The 15576-nt window shown below is 34.6% G+C and overlaps 2 protein-coding genes across 4 annotated transcripts in view; one reads left to right on the top strand and one right to left on the bottom strand.

Moving 5' to 3' along the window:
* Positions 1-15576, top strand: part of fdl (fused lobes) — a 91356-nt gene that overhangs the window by 53342 nt on the left and 22438 nt on the right. The gene's annotated exons all lie outside the window — the stretch shown is intronic.
* s-cup (stanley-cup) overlaps positions 6669-15576 on the bottom strand; it is a 41946-nt gene continuing 33038 nt past the window's right edge. The window contains exons 4-5 of the mRNA XM_069040103.1: positions 14009-14156; positions 6669-7309 (exon numbers count right to left, since the gene is read on the bottom strand). Coding sequence (XP_068896204.1) covers positions 7124-7309; positions 14009-14156 — 334 coding nt within the window. The 3' untranslated portion in view covers positions 6669-7123. The remainder of the gene's footprint in view (positions 7310-14008; positions 14157-15576) is intronic.

The following is a 15576-nucleotide window of genomic DNA, read 5'->3' as shown; positions in this document are numbered from 1 at the left end:
TTGAAGACCGAGACGAAGTCAAGGTCGGCAACTGGGCGAAGCACAAAAAGACCTAGGCACTGCTGCCAAAAAAGATTTGAAACGTTATGACTTATCTTGAAGTAACGAATAAAGGTCTTAATAGTTTCAGCAAGATCAAAAATAATCTTGGTTTGGGAACGGTTTCTATATGAATGAGTCACGGTCATTTGACGTGCTGCTGTGCCGTCCAATAGTACCTACTGTAATTCGCAAATTCAAAGTTGGGTTATGTCATGTCAGTCTTATTCTGCTGTTATGTGCAATAATGTAAAGCTGTTGCCACACGTCTTCTATGATTTTATTTTCACAGTCGCTCGTTTTTGAAACATAATTGAGCATAATTTAAATATTTTGGTTGAATCCATTCAGTAATTGTGGTATTCTATTTGTTTTTAATCAAAAAATTCTGGTGGCTCACCATGTAGAGCATAAATATTTATGTACGGTATTATCCTAAGCGGATAGTCCATTTTTAGACGAGACGAACCGAAAGGGCATGTACATACATGCATACATATGAGAATTACCATGTCGATACAACAATAATTCGCATCGATGAACCCAATACAATTCCCATAAATCACTGTCGCAGCGCTGTAAATCGTATTTCTTCTGCGGCCCACTTCAGATTATTTTTTCATAAGTTAGAAAGACCCAAGGGAACACTTTTTCGGTTGCATAACCCGTAATATTTTCAAAGGCGTGCCACGCTTAAAGGGATTTCGCTAGTCTTTGTCGAATTATCCTTATGACGTGTTAAATATTGAAAGGATGTTCCCCTCAATAATTCTCCGTCGGCGCTTTCCTTCTATTATTTTATCGTTTCTGAAGGATTTAATAGCACACGAAAACAACAAACGGGGATTTTTCTCTTAGATTGAGGACGCTTAAGTGCGAGATTCTTTCCGCCGGAGCTTCCGTAGAATCATGCGGCTTAATTGTTCCAAAAATAGGAGTTCATGTAACTGATACAAACGCCATTAAACATTGTTACGCGAAATCATTAGTTTGAAACGGAATATCTCCGAGTACCTTGTGCAGGTATCTCAAATAAAAATTCAGTCGCTTTGTTAACTTTGTTACAGTCTCGTGGTTCTAAGATTACACGAGTGCGTTTTATTTTGGAGATAGTAAAGGACGAATTCATGTTTGCTCCATTCGATTGTCGTCGATGCATGTTGCGGGCTTTTTATGGCTTACGATAAGTTGGAGTTATCGGTGCGCAGGTAAATTCAAGCACAGGGTGAATGGCATAACGTTGAGCGCGAATCACGAATTTGTGGAATATTTCAGCCAACATAAACTGTCAAAAGTGAGGAAGTTACACAACCTGGGCAGAAAGGAAAAACAAATAACGTCACCCACGGAAAACCAAAAGGTTGTCTTAGCTCGACCTGTACGTCGATTTTACAAGATTTACAAAGGAGTTGGTTTTTGTATACTTTATGTAAAAGTGCACCAGGAAACCATGTCATGCTCTTAACAAAATGTCTGCAATTATTATCTTTCCAGATTTATTTCCGTTCAAACTTAATTGGATAAATGACCTTGTTTCAGTTCTGGTTACATAATCTAAGACACACTATGTGAACCATCTGATTGCGGATGTGTTATACATACTTTTTACACATTCAAGTATATTGTTGCCAATTCGTTTGAAGTAAAAGAAGTGGAGAAAACTGAACATAAGCAGAAGCAAACATTCATTGTAACTAAAAAAGCGGTTATCGATTAAGAATGTTTATTTTTAGTAGTTTTGCAGGCGGAAGGTAATGGAGATTTTCTGGAAAATAAGAAATAACACAGTGGATTTTGTTTTATACTCATAGTAAGGATTCATCTTGGATAAGGGAAACAATAAAAGTAATGTCAATATGCTTAAGGATGTAAAATATAAATTGCATTCGTTGCGATATCTGATAATTTCAATCATTCTTACGAGTACTGTTCCCCGTTGAAAGCTGACGAGTTGTTGAGATGCTGAGCACTGTTCCTAAATTGCTGTATTATACCATATGATCAACTCAAAATGCTATCCGAGTCATTTAATATTTTTTTCACTACTGGTCTTAGAAGGCGTCATTATTGACTCTCGAACTGAACCCAGAAGTAGAATTTCTCTCCTACTAGTTAATAACTAGTTAATTAACCAGTGGTTAATAATGAACAGCCGTCACCTAGCAACGAAAGATTTTCTTTGATTTCATTGGTTAACGTAGACAGACGATTTTCAATTTTCATAGCAACCATTGAAAAATGAGAACTCGGATCGTCGCATCGGACAAAATAATTTAATTAATAATTATTTTTAGAAAGGGTTTTAACGTATCTAGTAGTGAAAAAAAAAATATATACACCACGGTAGAGAAGACAATTTTAAGCCTCGCTTCTTTATTCGAAGCTTTGCTTCTCGGGGAATAAACTACCTCAGCTTAAAAAAAGGTCTTCTCTACCTTGGTGTATAATTACTATTATTAAGCACTAAACAAAAATTGTGTAGCATGAATTAAGCTAAGACGCTGAGTTTTATTTTTCATAGGTATTCTTTATCATAATGAAGGAGTGTGACTACGGTTGCAAAACGAAACATTAGATAAAAGTCATAGTTATTACACAAATTAATTTTAAAATGTCTAAAATAATTCCTAGATATTTTTAAAATTGTAAGAAATCGGCCATATGTTGAAAATAATATTATGGAACCTTGGGGAACTCCACATGTAATTACGTATTTTTTGTGTAAGTGGAGACACCATTGATAGTAACCAATTAAAATGTATCAAAGAGATATGAAGTAGGTAGTCGGATATACGCTTTCGTTTATACCGCAGGTCTTTCCTGTTTCCCGTCTTTTTGAGATTATGAGTAAAACATAGATTTGCTGCCAGAAACTTTAATTTCATAAATTATTACGCTACACCACAACTAGTACAATAAGAGAGATATTTTATTTTTTCTATTTAAACTGTTGTAAATTGTATAATTTAATTGGAGGATGCGGAAATGAAGGTTTTTTCAGTTGCTCATTCTGATGGAATTTTGATTTCTGCATCTGCATCGAACCACTGGCTTTGACATTTGACATTTTATCGCCGTAAGGTTTGCAGAATTTGATGTTTAAATGAAATGCATTTATTTCCATCGGCTCCCTCCCAGCTGTCGCCCATCCAAACTGACCACTCCTCCCGACACTGCTTAACTTCACTAATTAAATGATGCTAGTGCTTTCTTAATAGTGGCACCGCTATTTACTGTTTCTATTATTTTTTGATTGTTATTCACAAGTTGTTCAGGTGTCTGATTTAGAAAAATGAGGGCATTTTTTGAAACGACAAAATTAATGACTTCCCATCGTATTACAACTACTGTTCAAATGGATCGAGGAAACGAAGGTGAATGCCTGGACTTTCAAAAATGCTTTCTCAACACGCCATCGTAACTAAAATAATTAACGATATGTTGTGCACACATTCACATTACTGTTTTTATTTCAAATCTGATTGAGATTGAAGTTTATTCTTCATTATTATAAAGTGAAAAGGGCAAATTATGTTCAACGTGTTGAAGCATTTGTGACGAAAATTGACCAGAATAATTAATTCGAAGGGGGACATGTTTTGTGGCTATTTTCGTTTAGGTACCTTTAACCCGAAACTGGGGGTGTACTTTTCCCTTAGAATTTTTTAATGAATTTGGATGACCGTTGAATTCGCTTTTGAATTTGTCTGTTAATTTTGTATTCCAAACAGTCGATAAGTAAGAAATATTTCTCACTCAAAGGAAGTGAAGTCCCCGTGAAGTCCCCATGGAATCCAACGAAACAGTACGCGAAAGGAAGGTAATCTTACCCTTGGAACCTAGAGTGTTTTTTTGTAGCTCATACCAAAGTATAAAAGATGAAAGACATTTTGATATTTTGGTGTTTTCAATACTAAAAATTTGAATTTTTCCACAGTCGTATAACTTTACGAGGTACATCTTTTAACGTACTCAACTAAACTGTAAATTGTAAACCCAGCCAACTGTGACCTCGCAAATATAGCCAATTCTTGGCATTTTGCTTCGCGTTAAATACATTGTATCCAATTTTGACCCCAGGTGCTGAGTTTCAATGCGAAATTCGCATATTGATTTTTTTTTTGGTATTTTGCAGTGCAGTATTTTGAGTTTTGAAGAGTGGCATGAAGACGAAAGAACTTATCAAAAACGAATTAAAAAACCATAATAAACTGTTTATTCAACAGAAACTGAAATACAAACTGAACCAATGAACTTAAGAATTACTAAAATATGAAATCTGAATTTTGCTTTGAAACTCTGTACACGAGATCAAAATTGAGTTCTGAACAACTTCTTCTAATAACTTCTTTGATATCTTCAACACGAAGAAAAATATCGAGAACTGTGCCTTAAAATAAAGTTTTAGGGCAGTGCAAAAATTCAAATCTACTCCAAAAAAAAAACCGATAGACGTGTATGTCCATTTTAAATGCAACACGCTGTATATCGTGTTGTATCTATAAATATACATTTTGCTTATCACAACTCGTTATATTCCGCATCAATGATTATGGTGTACATATTTTACAATAAATTGATGAAACAATCAGTACTTAACACGTCATGGAACATTTACTTGATAATGAAGTCATTACAACTGTTACAGTGTAATGACATTGTTCTTTTTACCATAAATGCAAATACATATAACAAGAGACAACACCTGTTTCCATATTCATTTGGATGAGACACGAGATGTATGAATTAAAAACAAAGTCAAATAAATAAAGAAAAGAACAAATAAAAGGTGATCCTTAAGTTTTTGTGGTGTTCTTCTCCTTTGTTATCCTGTTAAATTTGTGAGTACCTACATGTATATTTTTTTCTTATATTTCTGAATTACTTTCTCTTAATATTTTCTTCGAAGAAAACCATTTTCTGCAACCATCTTAACTGCTTATTTTGATTGTTTTTTTTTTTTTGTTACTTGAGACTAAAACCTCCCGAACTACCAGTTTTTTTTTAATTTCTTAGATAACACCTTCTCATCTTATTATTACTGAAAAACCAATCAATTTCAGCAAATTTTTGTTTTCTGAATGATTAATAAAACATTTCTTTCTCTCATCTGCTCAAATATATTGGGTGCCCCAAAATTCGCGGATTAGTTTAGCAGTACGTTATTAAGTAGTCATTACTCATGAAAGTATCAGGTAAAAATGTTTTTAAAAAATTGATCTTTTTTGTAGACCTATTTGTTGCACTAAATTTGGCAACATTTAAAAACATTATTTGTATCCCAATAGTCTGCAAATATTTCATTTTTGTTGTATTCATGGAAATAAGAAAAAAAAATCAAAGCCATGTTTGCCATACGTTATTTGAGGTAAAATCGACATAAAATCACTTCTTGGAAGTGCTGGATATAAAGAAGAAAATAATGGCAAACTTGATCACAATCATTCAAAATTATTGTGCCACTGGTTAGTAAAAGACAAATAGTCTTTTTTAATATTTGAAATAAATGAGATCAAAGCTGCACCTTTTGAGCTCCCAGATCTTCAATCTAAAAGATATAGAATTTTTTAATTATTTTTCTCATTATTTTCTAACACTAATTGACATTGCCCCATTGAGTTGTTTCGCGAATTTTGGGGCACCCGGTGTATTTTTCCTATTGAGAACAACGATAACTAGTTCATCCACCGAATTTATCAATCTAATGAAAACAAACAAACTCACCTTTATAGTATTTCTCGTTTCATTAATAATAACCAAACAGAGTGTTATATTGAGTGATTCAAAATGATTGTGGATAAGTATGGCAACTATGTACAAAAATTTATGTGGCAACTGTGTGACTGCAGTAGAGTTGACATTTTGTATGACATTTCATAAGCGTGCATTTGATTTTTTTTATACCATTGCACATTGATTTGAAAATTTTCAAATTTGCGCCACTATGAACTGTCAAAGAAACTCTATCCTACCCACACAGTTGCCACATAAATTTTCGTACATAGTTGTCATACTTATCCACAATCATTTTGAATCACCCAACACATTCGTAACGAATTGGTCAGCAGACATCCCATATCTGAATCCAGCAGAGTAGGTGTGAAATCGTTCGGATTATTCAACGTCTGTGTTTCAAACAGCGAGACACGATATACCTAGCAAAATTATCTCCCAAGACACTAACAAGGAACTTGTTGCTGTTTTCATGCAAAGTTAATTTTATTAACTTTGGCATTGTCACTAGTTTTAATCTTAATTTTGCAACACAATTTTTTAATGCGTTGTCTAAGAAATACGGTCAATATTATTATTTTATGAAGTTTATGTATTTCTGATAATTAGCGATAACATTGTTAACAGTTTTTATTGCTTGCTTTTGAAATGTTCATCTATTGTTCTCTGCAATACTCTGAATGGACTAGTAATTCTTATAGTTCTTTTATTCATACATCAGGCTGTTTGTGTTTGGTAACTTCTTATAATTAGTTTTACTTATCTTTTGTTATTTGCTCTCAGTCTTAATTTTCAACAATCCTTTATTTATAAACAGCCTCTCGGAGAGTACTCTTTTGATTAATTAAAGGAAGATAATAGCTGGGGGGTCGTTTTTCTTCAAGATCAAAATCAAATGACTCAAATAAAATTTATTCAAATACAACTTAGGAACATTTTCATTAGACAGCTCCCTCTAATCTCGAATAATCTGTATTTTGACATATAATTAATTAGGTCCACTCTATATAAAAAGTTGAAGGAATTTAGAACTTCTATAAAGGCCATTTCGCCCACTTGCTCGGTCAATTCCTAGTTTAATTGGTGTTTTTTTACACTTGAATCTTATGTACATATCATACATTATTGCATAATCTCGCCTAAACATCTACGCCCTTAACGCTACAAAATTGAATTACTCATCTACTAATTAAAAGTTTTATAACTGAACTACCCCAAGCATTTCACAAGGAGATTCGAACAGATAAGCTAAATAAATTTGCTGGTCCTTGGCAGGGTTCCTCGAGTTTCTCCAGGACACTCGGTTCATCCCGCACGTTTTTCAAACTCAACGTACACAAAACACCCCAGTTCAAACGTATCCCGTTCCGGGGGCCTGCAGTTTGACGGCGGTCTCGTAGCTGGGGAGTCCTCCCTCGTCGTCGGCCTTGTCCCAAGCGGAGTCCTTGTGCATGGGGACGACGAGGTCGTAGGCCGGGGGCGGCCCCGGCGTCGGCGGTCGGTGGTGGCTCTCGGTGAACTCCTCCGAGCTGAAACACTACAGCGAATATCACCACTCCCGTGTAACATAATTTGCATCGATATATCGGAAAAGTTGCGAAAGACGAAACTTAATAAGAGTTGGGCGAAGTTCCTGCGGGAAGCGCACGAATCGGAGATGAAACTTTGTTAGTCGAGTGTTCGAGTCATTGTAAAGTTCCTAAATGTAATTTCAAAGGAGTTTTTAATCGGTTTTAATGCGCTTTTAACGCAGATCGACGCCGATTTACTGCGGACTGTCCACTAAACGGGTCTTTACGATTTTTGATAAATACGGGAGCGAGGCTGACGTAGATTTAATTGCAGGAAATTAAAACACTCCTCTGTGCGTGTTCAAAATAAAATGCCGCGCGATTCGATTCGCTTTTTAAATTTTTACGGCCGTTTTACGACCATCAACAAACAGTTTCATTTTTTTTATGGCGTGCGTATACGGCGTGTTTACCGCAGCTGGCTTGCATTATAGAAAGATAATTAAATGCGAATTCGGAGAAATGACACGGCATAGGTGAACACCGATACGCCGGACAGGAAATCACAAAATTAAATCATAACGGTGTCGATGAATCGTCACGATCAAATCGCTGTTCGAAGTGTCACCAAGAAACAAACCGCACTTCAGGATTACTGTTTTCCGGAAAATTGGACACTTATTCGCAGTGACGACAAATGTTGATCGATGGAGTCAACTTAATGGCTGAAGTTGCAACAACAGTTTTTATTCTTCACGGATATTCCGCATTTATTTTTCACGATTCCATCTATGACGACAATCTTAAAAATAAAAAGTGAAATCTTCTGGAACAACGCTGACAATCGTAACAAATAAGATTCAGCTTTTACGAACTGGAGCAATATGTCTTTAAATAAATATTTTATATTTTTTTTTTCAACGTTCGCAAGAGTCTCATCATTAAGTCACACTGGAAAAAATACACTGCTTTGATGCTTGATTTAATTTAGTTTTGAAGTCCGGAACGTTCTGCATAACAGATAATGGAGCTTTCCAAAAATTATTTTGTAATTTGATTTTTTCTAAGTATAGGTATTGATTAATTTTTTGAGCTAAACTTCGTTCGCTTAACCAATACTCAGAGGGTGTTTGCCCCCGCTGTTGTCGTCGCCTCTCTGTTTAGTCTTGTCCAATACCGAACTGGCAAGACAAATCACGTGATTGTATGTAATTTAAGCGAATGTAGTATATGGCGTAAAACTGGTTTGTTCTAAATATTATAAATTCTTCAAAATACTGATAACAATAATTAACTACATTTTTTTTGAAAGAAAAAAAAATCATTAAAACCTTCCAAATGAATCTTCTGCTATGTCAATTTGAAATGTTTACCACATAAAACCTCAATGTGTAAAAACAAAAAGTGTTCTACTTAATTATCCACTGACTGTTATTTTTTTAAATCCTAAATAGATCTAATTACATGTTTTGCTCAATTTTAATGTGTCATTATTTACGTTACACATATTATTATGCTTTTTATATCATTTCTATACAGACTTATTCACGTAAGATGACAAGCCTGACCAGGTACAAATGCAACCCAAAATACACTTTCCTTGGTCTTGGTATTTAAAAATTAAATCATGAATCCATGTAGGTATTTTATTAATTTGAAAGGAATATCTGCCCTTGTATTTTTGGTTCATATTTAGTATTTGAAAAGGTTTTCGAACGATGATAGAACGTATGATCCTACTTACCCATTACTTTTGTGATTTTAATTGCTTATTATTGTTATTAAATCATACTTTGTTGAGAGAGGTTAAAAGCTGTCTATGTTTTATGTGCATTATGATAATTAGGGATCGAAATTGCTTTGTGAATTGTCTTTTGTGTTGCATTTTTACCTGGTCAGGCTCGTCATCTTACGTGAATAACCCTGTATACTTATGTACCAAAGTTTTTAGTAGGCAATTAACGAAACTTTGACATGTGTTTGATTGTACTTATTTCTTATATTTTCACTTTTTTGTGGAAGTATAGGACAGACTATGTTTTACATGTGTTTCTACATTTTTTGGAAACCGTAGAAAGTTTTGATTTTTATTGATTTTATTATTTTGCCTTTTATATAATTTTTGCCCGGGCAACGAACACATTCGAGGTTACTATAATTCGCATAGAGCTGAAAATTTGTACGAATGTTGGGAACACCATTATAAAAGAAATGTAAAAAGTGCCCATCGCTCCCACATCTGCAAAAAAAGTTATTCAAGGTCAAAGGTCGCGAAAATGGGTTTTTCGCATTTTTTAGTCAAACGGTAAGTTTTATCATAAAAATAGATCAGACAAAAATTGTAGAGCATGTAATTCTCTATAAAAATTTTCTTATACTTTTTTCCTAAGAATAACCATTTCTGAGATATAGCGATTCAAAAAGTTGTGTTCTTCATAATATGCTCACGTTTCCACGCCACCTGTGAGGTAGTGTACTTGGCGCATTTTTTTAACGTGGTTTCCCCGGTAGGCCTCTTCCACGATCTATTGTGGTTCTGTTTCATTAAAAAATATTGTATCAAATGAAAAATGGTACTATTGGAGATGATAAAAGCGACGTAAATTATGAGTAAAAGGGGAAAATTATTCGTCTGATTGATAGTACTTCAAGTGTTGATGGTACTTCAAGTGTACTGTCTTCTTCGTCTTCTTCTTTTTCTTCTACTTCTTCTTCTTCATCTTCCTGCTGGATACAAGTAAATTGTTCTAAAAGCGTGAATCAGATGTCTCCTCGTACTCCTCGCAGATATCGTAAGCATCCTCTCCTAATGGCGACTCAACATTGGAGCATGATTGGCCTTGACAACTGGTACATGCTAATGAACAAAACAATCCAACTTTTTGCAGCCACATTTAGCATTACACCCCTTTTTGCAATTGCAAAAAAATTGTATTGAGGAGTTTTTCCGGTGCAGGTGGGAGTAAAGTCTGAATTTGTTCCAATGTATTATCAACTAATTTCCAACTCCGGTCTTCTGGGGCCAGTTTATTACCAAGCCACAGTTGAACTTGATAATATACCCGAAATAGATGTTGCTGAGCAGAAGCAGAGGTTGGGGGAAGACATGCCAATTGCACATCGAAACTTATCTAAGCATGTAAGTTTTTTGGAGCTCCGTAAACAGAAAGAAGGAAGCGAATTCCGTTGGTGATTACAGCTTGTGGAGTAGAATTACTATTTTGAAAAACTTCAGCACAATTAACTTAGTCTTGTTTTTCAAATAATTTAACACAACTTTTTCAGCTTTTGGAATCGCTATATCTCAGAAATGGTTATTCTTAGGAAAAAAAGTATAAGAACATTTTTCATAGAGAATTGCATGCTCTACAATTTTTGTCTGATCTATTTTTATGATAAAATTTACCGTTTGGCTGAAAAATGCGAAAAACTCATTTTCCCGACATTTTACCTCGAATAACTTTTTTTGCAGATGTGGGAGCGATGGGGACTTTTTACATTTCTTTTATAATGGTGTTCCCAACATTCGTACCAATTTTCAGCTCTATGCGAATTATAGTAACCTTACCCCTATTTTTTAAGCTAACTTGCCCGGGCTATTTTTAGCGTCTAATAAAATTAGCACGAATCTATTTAAAAAAATGTGTAAAGTATAATCAAAGCAAATAGAAATGTGTTAACAAGTTATGATTGTGTGGCACGATAAGAAACCACAGTGTGGTATACATATTTCAATTTTTAAACTAATGGCTTTATAAATGGCAAAATATTTGCATCTGAGTTAATAACGCAATGAGAAATGGTTAACAAATTGTCGTGTTATAACAAATGAAAAAACTAAATAAAAATTTTTAAATGAATAATCAGATGGTGTCTTAATTCTCATATTTTCAGACGGAAAATGTAAGTTATTCATATGCCACCACATCTAATAAGAACATGAACTGCTGTGACGAGAAAAGATTCTGATTTCTTTTCTGCATAAGTAATTTTATTTCAAACCAGCTTTAGGGTGCAGTTTTACTCGCGTATATTAGGAATGTGACAACGTGAGCATCAAGCTGAATTTTAATTTTAAAGCTTCCCCAAAGATCCGTGTAACTCTCTGCTTGAGGTGTCCCCATCAACTAGTGAAGTATTGGAAAAGAAAAATAAGTATAGCAACAGTAAATTTAAATCATTAAAAAAATTAATTGTGTCATTTGGGTTGTAACATAAAAAGTCCAAATACTGACAAGACGACATGACCTCAGATTAAAGTCGAAACTGCGAAAATATCTTTTACAGGGTGTAAATAATTCCTAAATTTGTTTAAAAATATCGGGCCTTCAAATAAATATATATTTAGAGTAGGTGTAGGCGATATTCTGTTCAGAGTGTAAAGTAATTTTTGTAGGTAACCAATTATTTATCTGGAGTTACACAGGTTACATAGTAAGCTTCTTCTCAATTTCATATTGTCATATTCCGTGGAGTCCAGTATTTTTTGCTGAAACCGAAGTCAGATAAAAAAATTATTTCCTCCGATAAGAGCTTAGAATATTCATACTTTAAGCTCTCAACGAGCTCACTCGTTAAAGCCTTTTTTAGGTGTTTTTTAGTCTTTACATATAGCTAAAAAAATTGCAAAAGTTTTTAATAACACTGTACATTATTTTCTTCTTCGGCAAGATTAAAATTAAAAGTAATCTATTGTACATGTTTACTAGACTACACTGCGCCAAAAAATTGTCGCAATACATCAAATTTCGAAAATATTGTTTGTCATGATGAGAAAAGATATGTACACAAACGTAAGCGTCCTAACATAATATTGACATAATATTAACATAATAATAAGTGATACTATTTTTGGTTCAATTACTTCTGCCATTTTTAAGTAAGGCAAAAATACATTTAGTGTTACGACAATTTTTTGGCGCAGTATATTTGTCAACACGGAGAGAAGATGTCTAATTTTGCTATGCATACCTACTCCACATGAACTGTCGTGTGTTCATTTAAATTTCTCCTCAAAGCTGGCGCTGAAGAGTCGATTGTGAACGCATCACGGATTACAGATCACGGATCAGCGGTTTAAGTCTAACCTCACTTTTTGCGTTGTTTTTACTCTGCAGACTGACGAGTTCACAATCGGACTCTTCCACGCCAACTTTGAGGATAAATTTAAATGAACACCCACCCGATACATGAACCAATATGTATGGTAAATGAACATACCTAAATGATCATCTTACAAGAATTGATTTAAGTTGTTGTTTGCCTTTAAATGTTTTCCATTGGATTTAAATTTAAAGAGCAGAACAACATCTTTCTTGGATCAAGCGATATTCTACAAAAAACTGAAGAATATCTTCTTTTTAATTATGCAAAATAATATTGCACTATTCATTCAAGTATTTAGATATATTTTTTAAATTTTGTATCAACAGTTATTACAACTGATTACAAAAGAACAAACATTTTCCATATTTGTAGTAACTAAAAGTGATTACAAATTTTCGTCACCTGATAACATCGCTTGGATTATTTATACGTTATTTATGGACCCTAGGTATAAAAATTTATTAAATTTAATATTTAGCTCTTATTGTTTTTGTTTCAATAAATTTGTTTAAAACATATTGACATAATTGAAATTTCAATAACGTTAGTAAACAATGTGTACATTTTATTATGTTGACACTCACTACAATTGTAAATTATTCACAACCATAAATATCTTTCGCAGCCACCGTAATTGAAAACTGTAGATTATGGCAGTTCCAAGCTTTTTTGCGTGGTGAAGTATCACTCAAATCCGAATTTATCAGTTGAACTAGTTTTTGAAAAAAAAAAATCGTCCCAATAATGGCACCCATTCAAGCCTTTTTGAGTCATCATTATTAGAAATTAATTGATTGTTCCACAATTCTCCGGTAATTTAGTTTCGAATGGAAGCGTTCCAAAACACGACCAAGTAGGAAATTTCATCTAGTTTCCACAAAATTCAATGAAAATTATATGTCGCATCCGTCGAAAATGTCATTCGGTCGAAATTAAATTAATCGCTCAACTTTCCTATTTCCCATCACACAATACAAATTGGATTGGTGGTTGGAATTAAATAAAATAAGTAACAGTTGGTGTAACAATGGACAGTCAAAGCTACCCACGCCGGCTTATATTTAATAATACAAACCGAATCCGCCGCCTACTTGTGAATTATTAAAAGATTAATTATTGTGGAAAAACCTTACGTGTACAAGCCGAGTTTAAAGTCTAGGGAATTACGGTTTTCCGCGTCTTGTCTAATCAGTGTTGCCAACATCAAATTACGCGAGTTTCGCATCGGCGACTGCAACTTCGCCCTCCTGTCAAATACACGTCACGCTTTTTACGTAAATTCTTGGGTGAAGCTCGCGATAATCACCACCCCTCCCATCGATCACCCCGGCGAGGGAGATAATGACGCACTAGTTATAATCAATACTGCCGTAATGAAGCTAAAAAAGCACTAGAGCAATATTTTTTTGCCGGATCGTTATCGTTAAACGCACATTCCACTCTTGTAATCACGTCAATAAAACTGTCAATAAAGATGTCAATAATTTGGTTTTAATTTGAGGACGCTTGTCCGCCCAGTTCTGTCATTCCGACTAGTTTCGTCGGAAGTGATCGCAACTTCCGCAGCACGCGCGCGATCCTCTCGCTTGCTTTATGAGGTGTGGTGCATTAGTACTCACACTTTGCGCCTCGACGGTGTATATTTCCATCGACAATCCTCCAGGGTCCCGCCAATACGGCGGCAAGTGCGTCTGCGATTTCCGCTGCGTCTTGTGGCAGCAGTAGCAGAAAATGAAGACCACCAGGATGATGCCGCTGATCATAGCCCTACAGGGGCAAAACAACAATTACAAGAGAATAATTTCATTCCAATCTGGGGAAAATTTACGCTCGATGGACCCACTTATTGGATTATTATCGAGCATTTGGAGGAAATGACGTTAGCAGTTTGCGCGCTTGCATGTTCTCGGATAATACGAAAAGGGGATTTTGAGGCGTTTGAGAGATAACCCAGTTTTTGCAGACTGTTTTGGTGAGCTGAAGATTGACCCGTGACGCGGGGCGCGGGTCGACGACACCGCCAAAGAAGTGTCGTTGGTGTGGACGTCGGGACGACGGAATTTAGTCCTGATTCGTTATTGATGAGGTGATTTTTGTTTGGGCAGTGAGTCAGAAGTGGTGAATTAAATATAAACGATTATATTGGAAGACCGAATCGATCGGGATTGTTCACATCGGTGAAGGAGAAAATCCAACGCCAATTTAAGAAACAAATAGTGTTGGTTCACAGACGATTGAGTTGCGTCAAATTGAACGTAGATTTTAATCAGCAGAAGCGTTTTCTGCCGGTTCCAATTGTTTAATTTGGTAACCTAATCAGCTAACAACAGCATCTGAAATACATCAACAATTTGTTTCCTTACGTTATGATTACTGGAAGACCATTAACGTTTCATTAGAGTAATAATAAGACAATTTTAAATGACCTAATTAGGGCCACTTGATGAGTCAATTTGGCTCTCTTATTACACTAGACATGTTTTTATTACTTTATCGACTTTGAAAAGTATGATGCGGTGAATAAAAATTGTCACAGTAGACTACGAACAAAAATAATTTCTAACAACCTGGTAAACGTCGTCATAAGAATGGTCGGCTGCTTCGACTAGAAATTTTTCCTGATAGGCAACAAAATTAAATTTAAGAAGAGACACCCGCACTTTGGTTCATATTTACTTTTAATATTTCTGAGGTAACACTAAAGTTGGGCCAACGAACAGATATACAGGCTGTTTGATGAAAAACGCCTCAACGCATAACTTTTTTATTTATTACCCGATTTCAATGAGCAAAAAAATCAAAGATATGGTTTTTCAAGCGCTACTTGACAGCCATAAAATGTATTTTTTTGGCGTTATCTTCAATAGCTAACGATAGTCAACTTTTTTTTTTTTAATGGACACATGTACATAGTTTTTTAGGCAGGCTTGGTCTGGTAAGGTTTTTTTTTCTGAATCTAATGATGCATTGAAAGTTATCATTTGGTTCATAGCTAACTGAAAAAAAAAAAAAACATTTTTTGTGCTTCGGCTTATTATAAAATTTTTAAGAGTGCTGTGGAAAACAATCGGAATACAAAGTACGATAAATGTCATCTAAACGTCAGCTTAGAAATTTTCATCTGCTTTTTTAAACTTTTTTTATTTAAGTATAAAATAACATTGTCAGTCATGCAGGATAGCAGTCA

Source organism: Tenebrio molitor, chromosome 2 (assembly GCF_963966145.1).
Source record: "Tenebrio molitor chromosome 2, icTenMoli1.1, whole genome shotgun sequence".
Lineage (NCBI taxonomy): Eukaryota > Metazoa > Arthropoda > Insecta > Coleoptera > Tenebrionidae > Tenebrio > Tenebrio molitor.
Note: the sequence above shows the minus strand (reverse complement) of the source record. Positions and strands in the feature narration are given on the sequence as shown.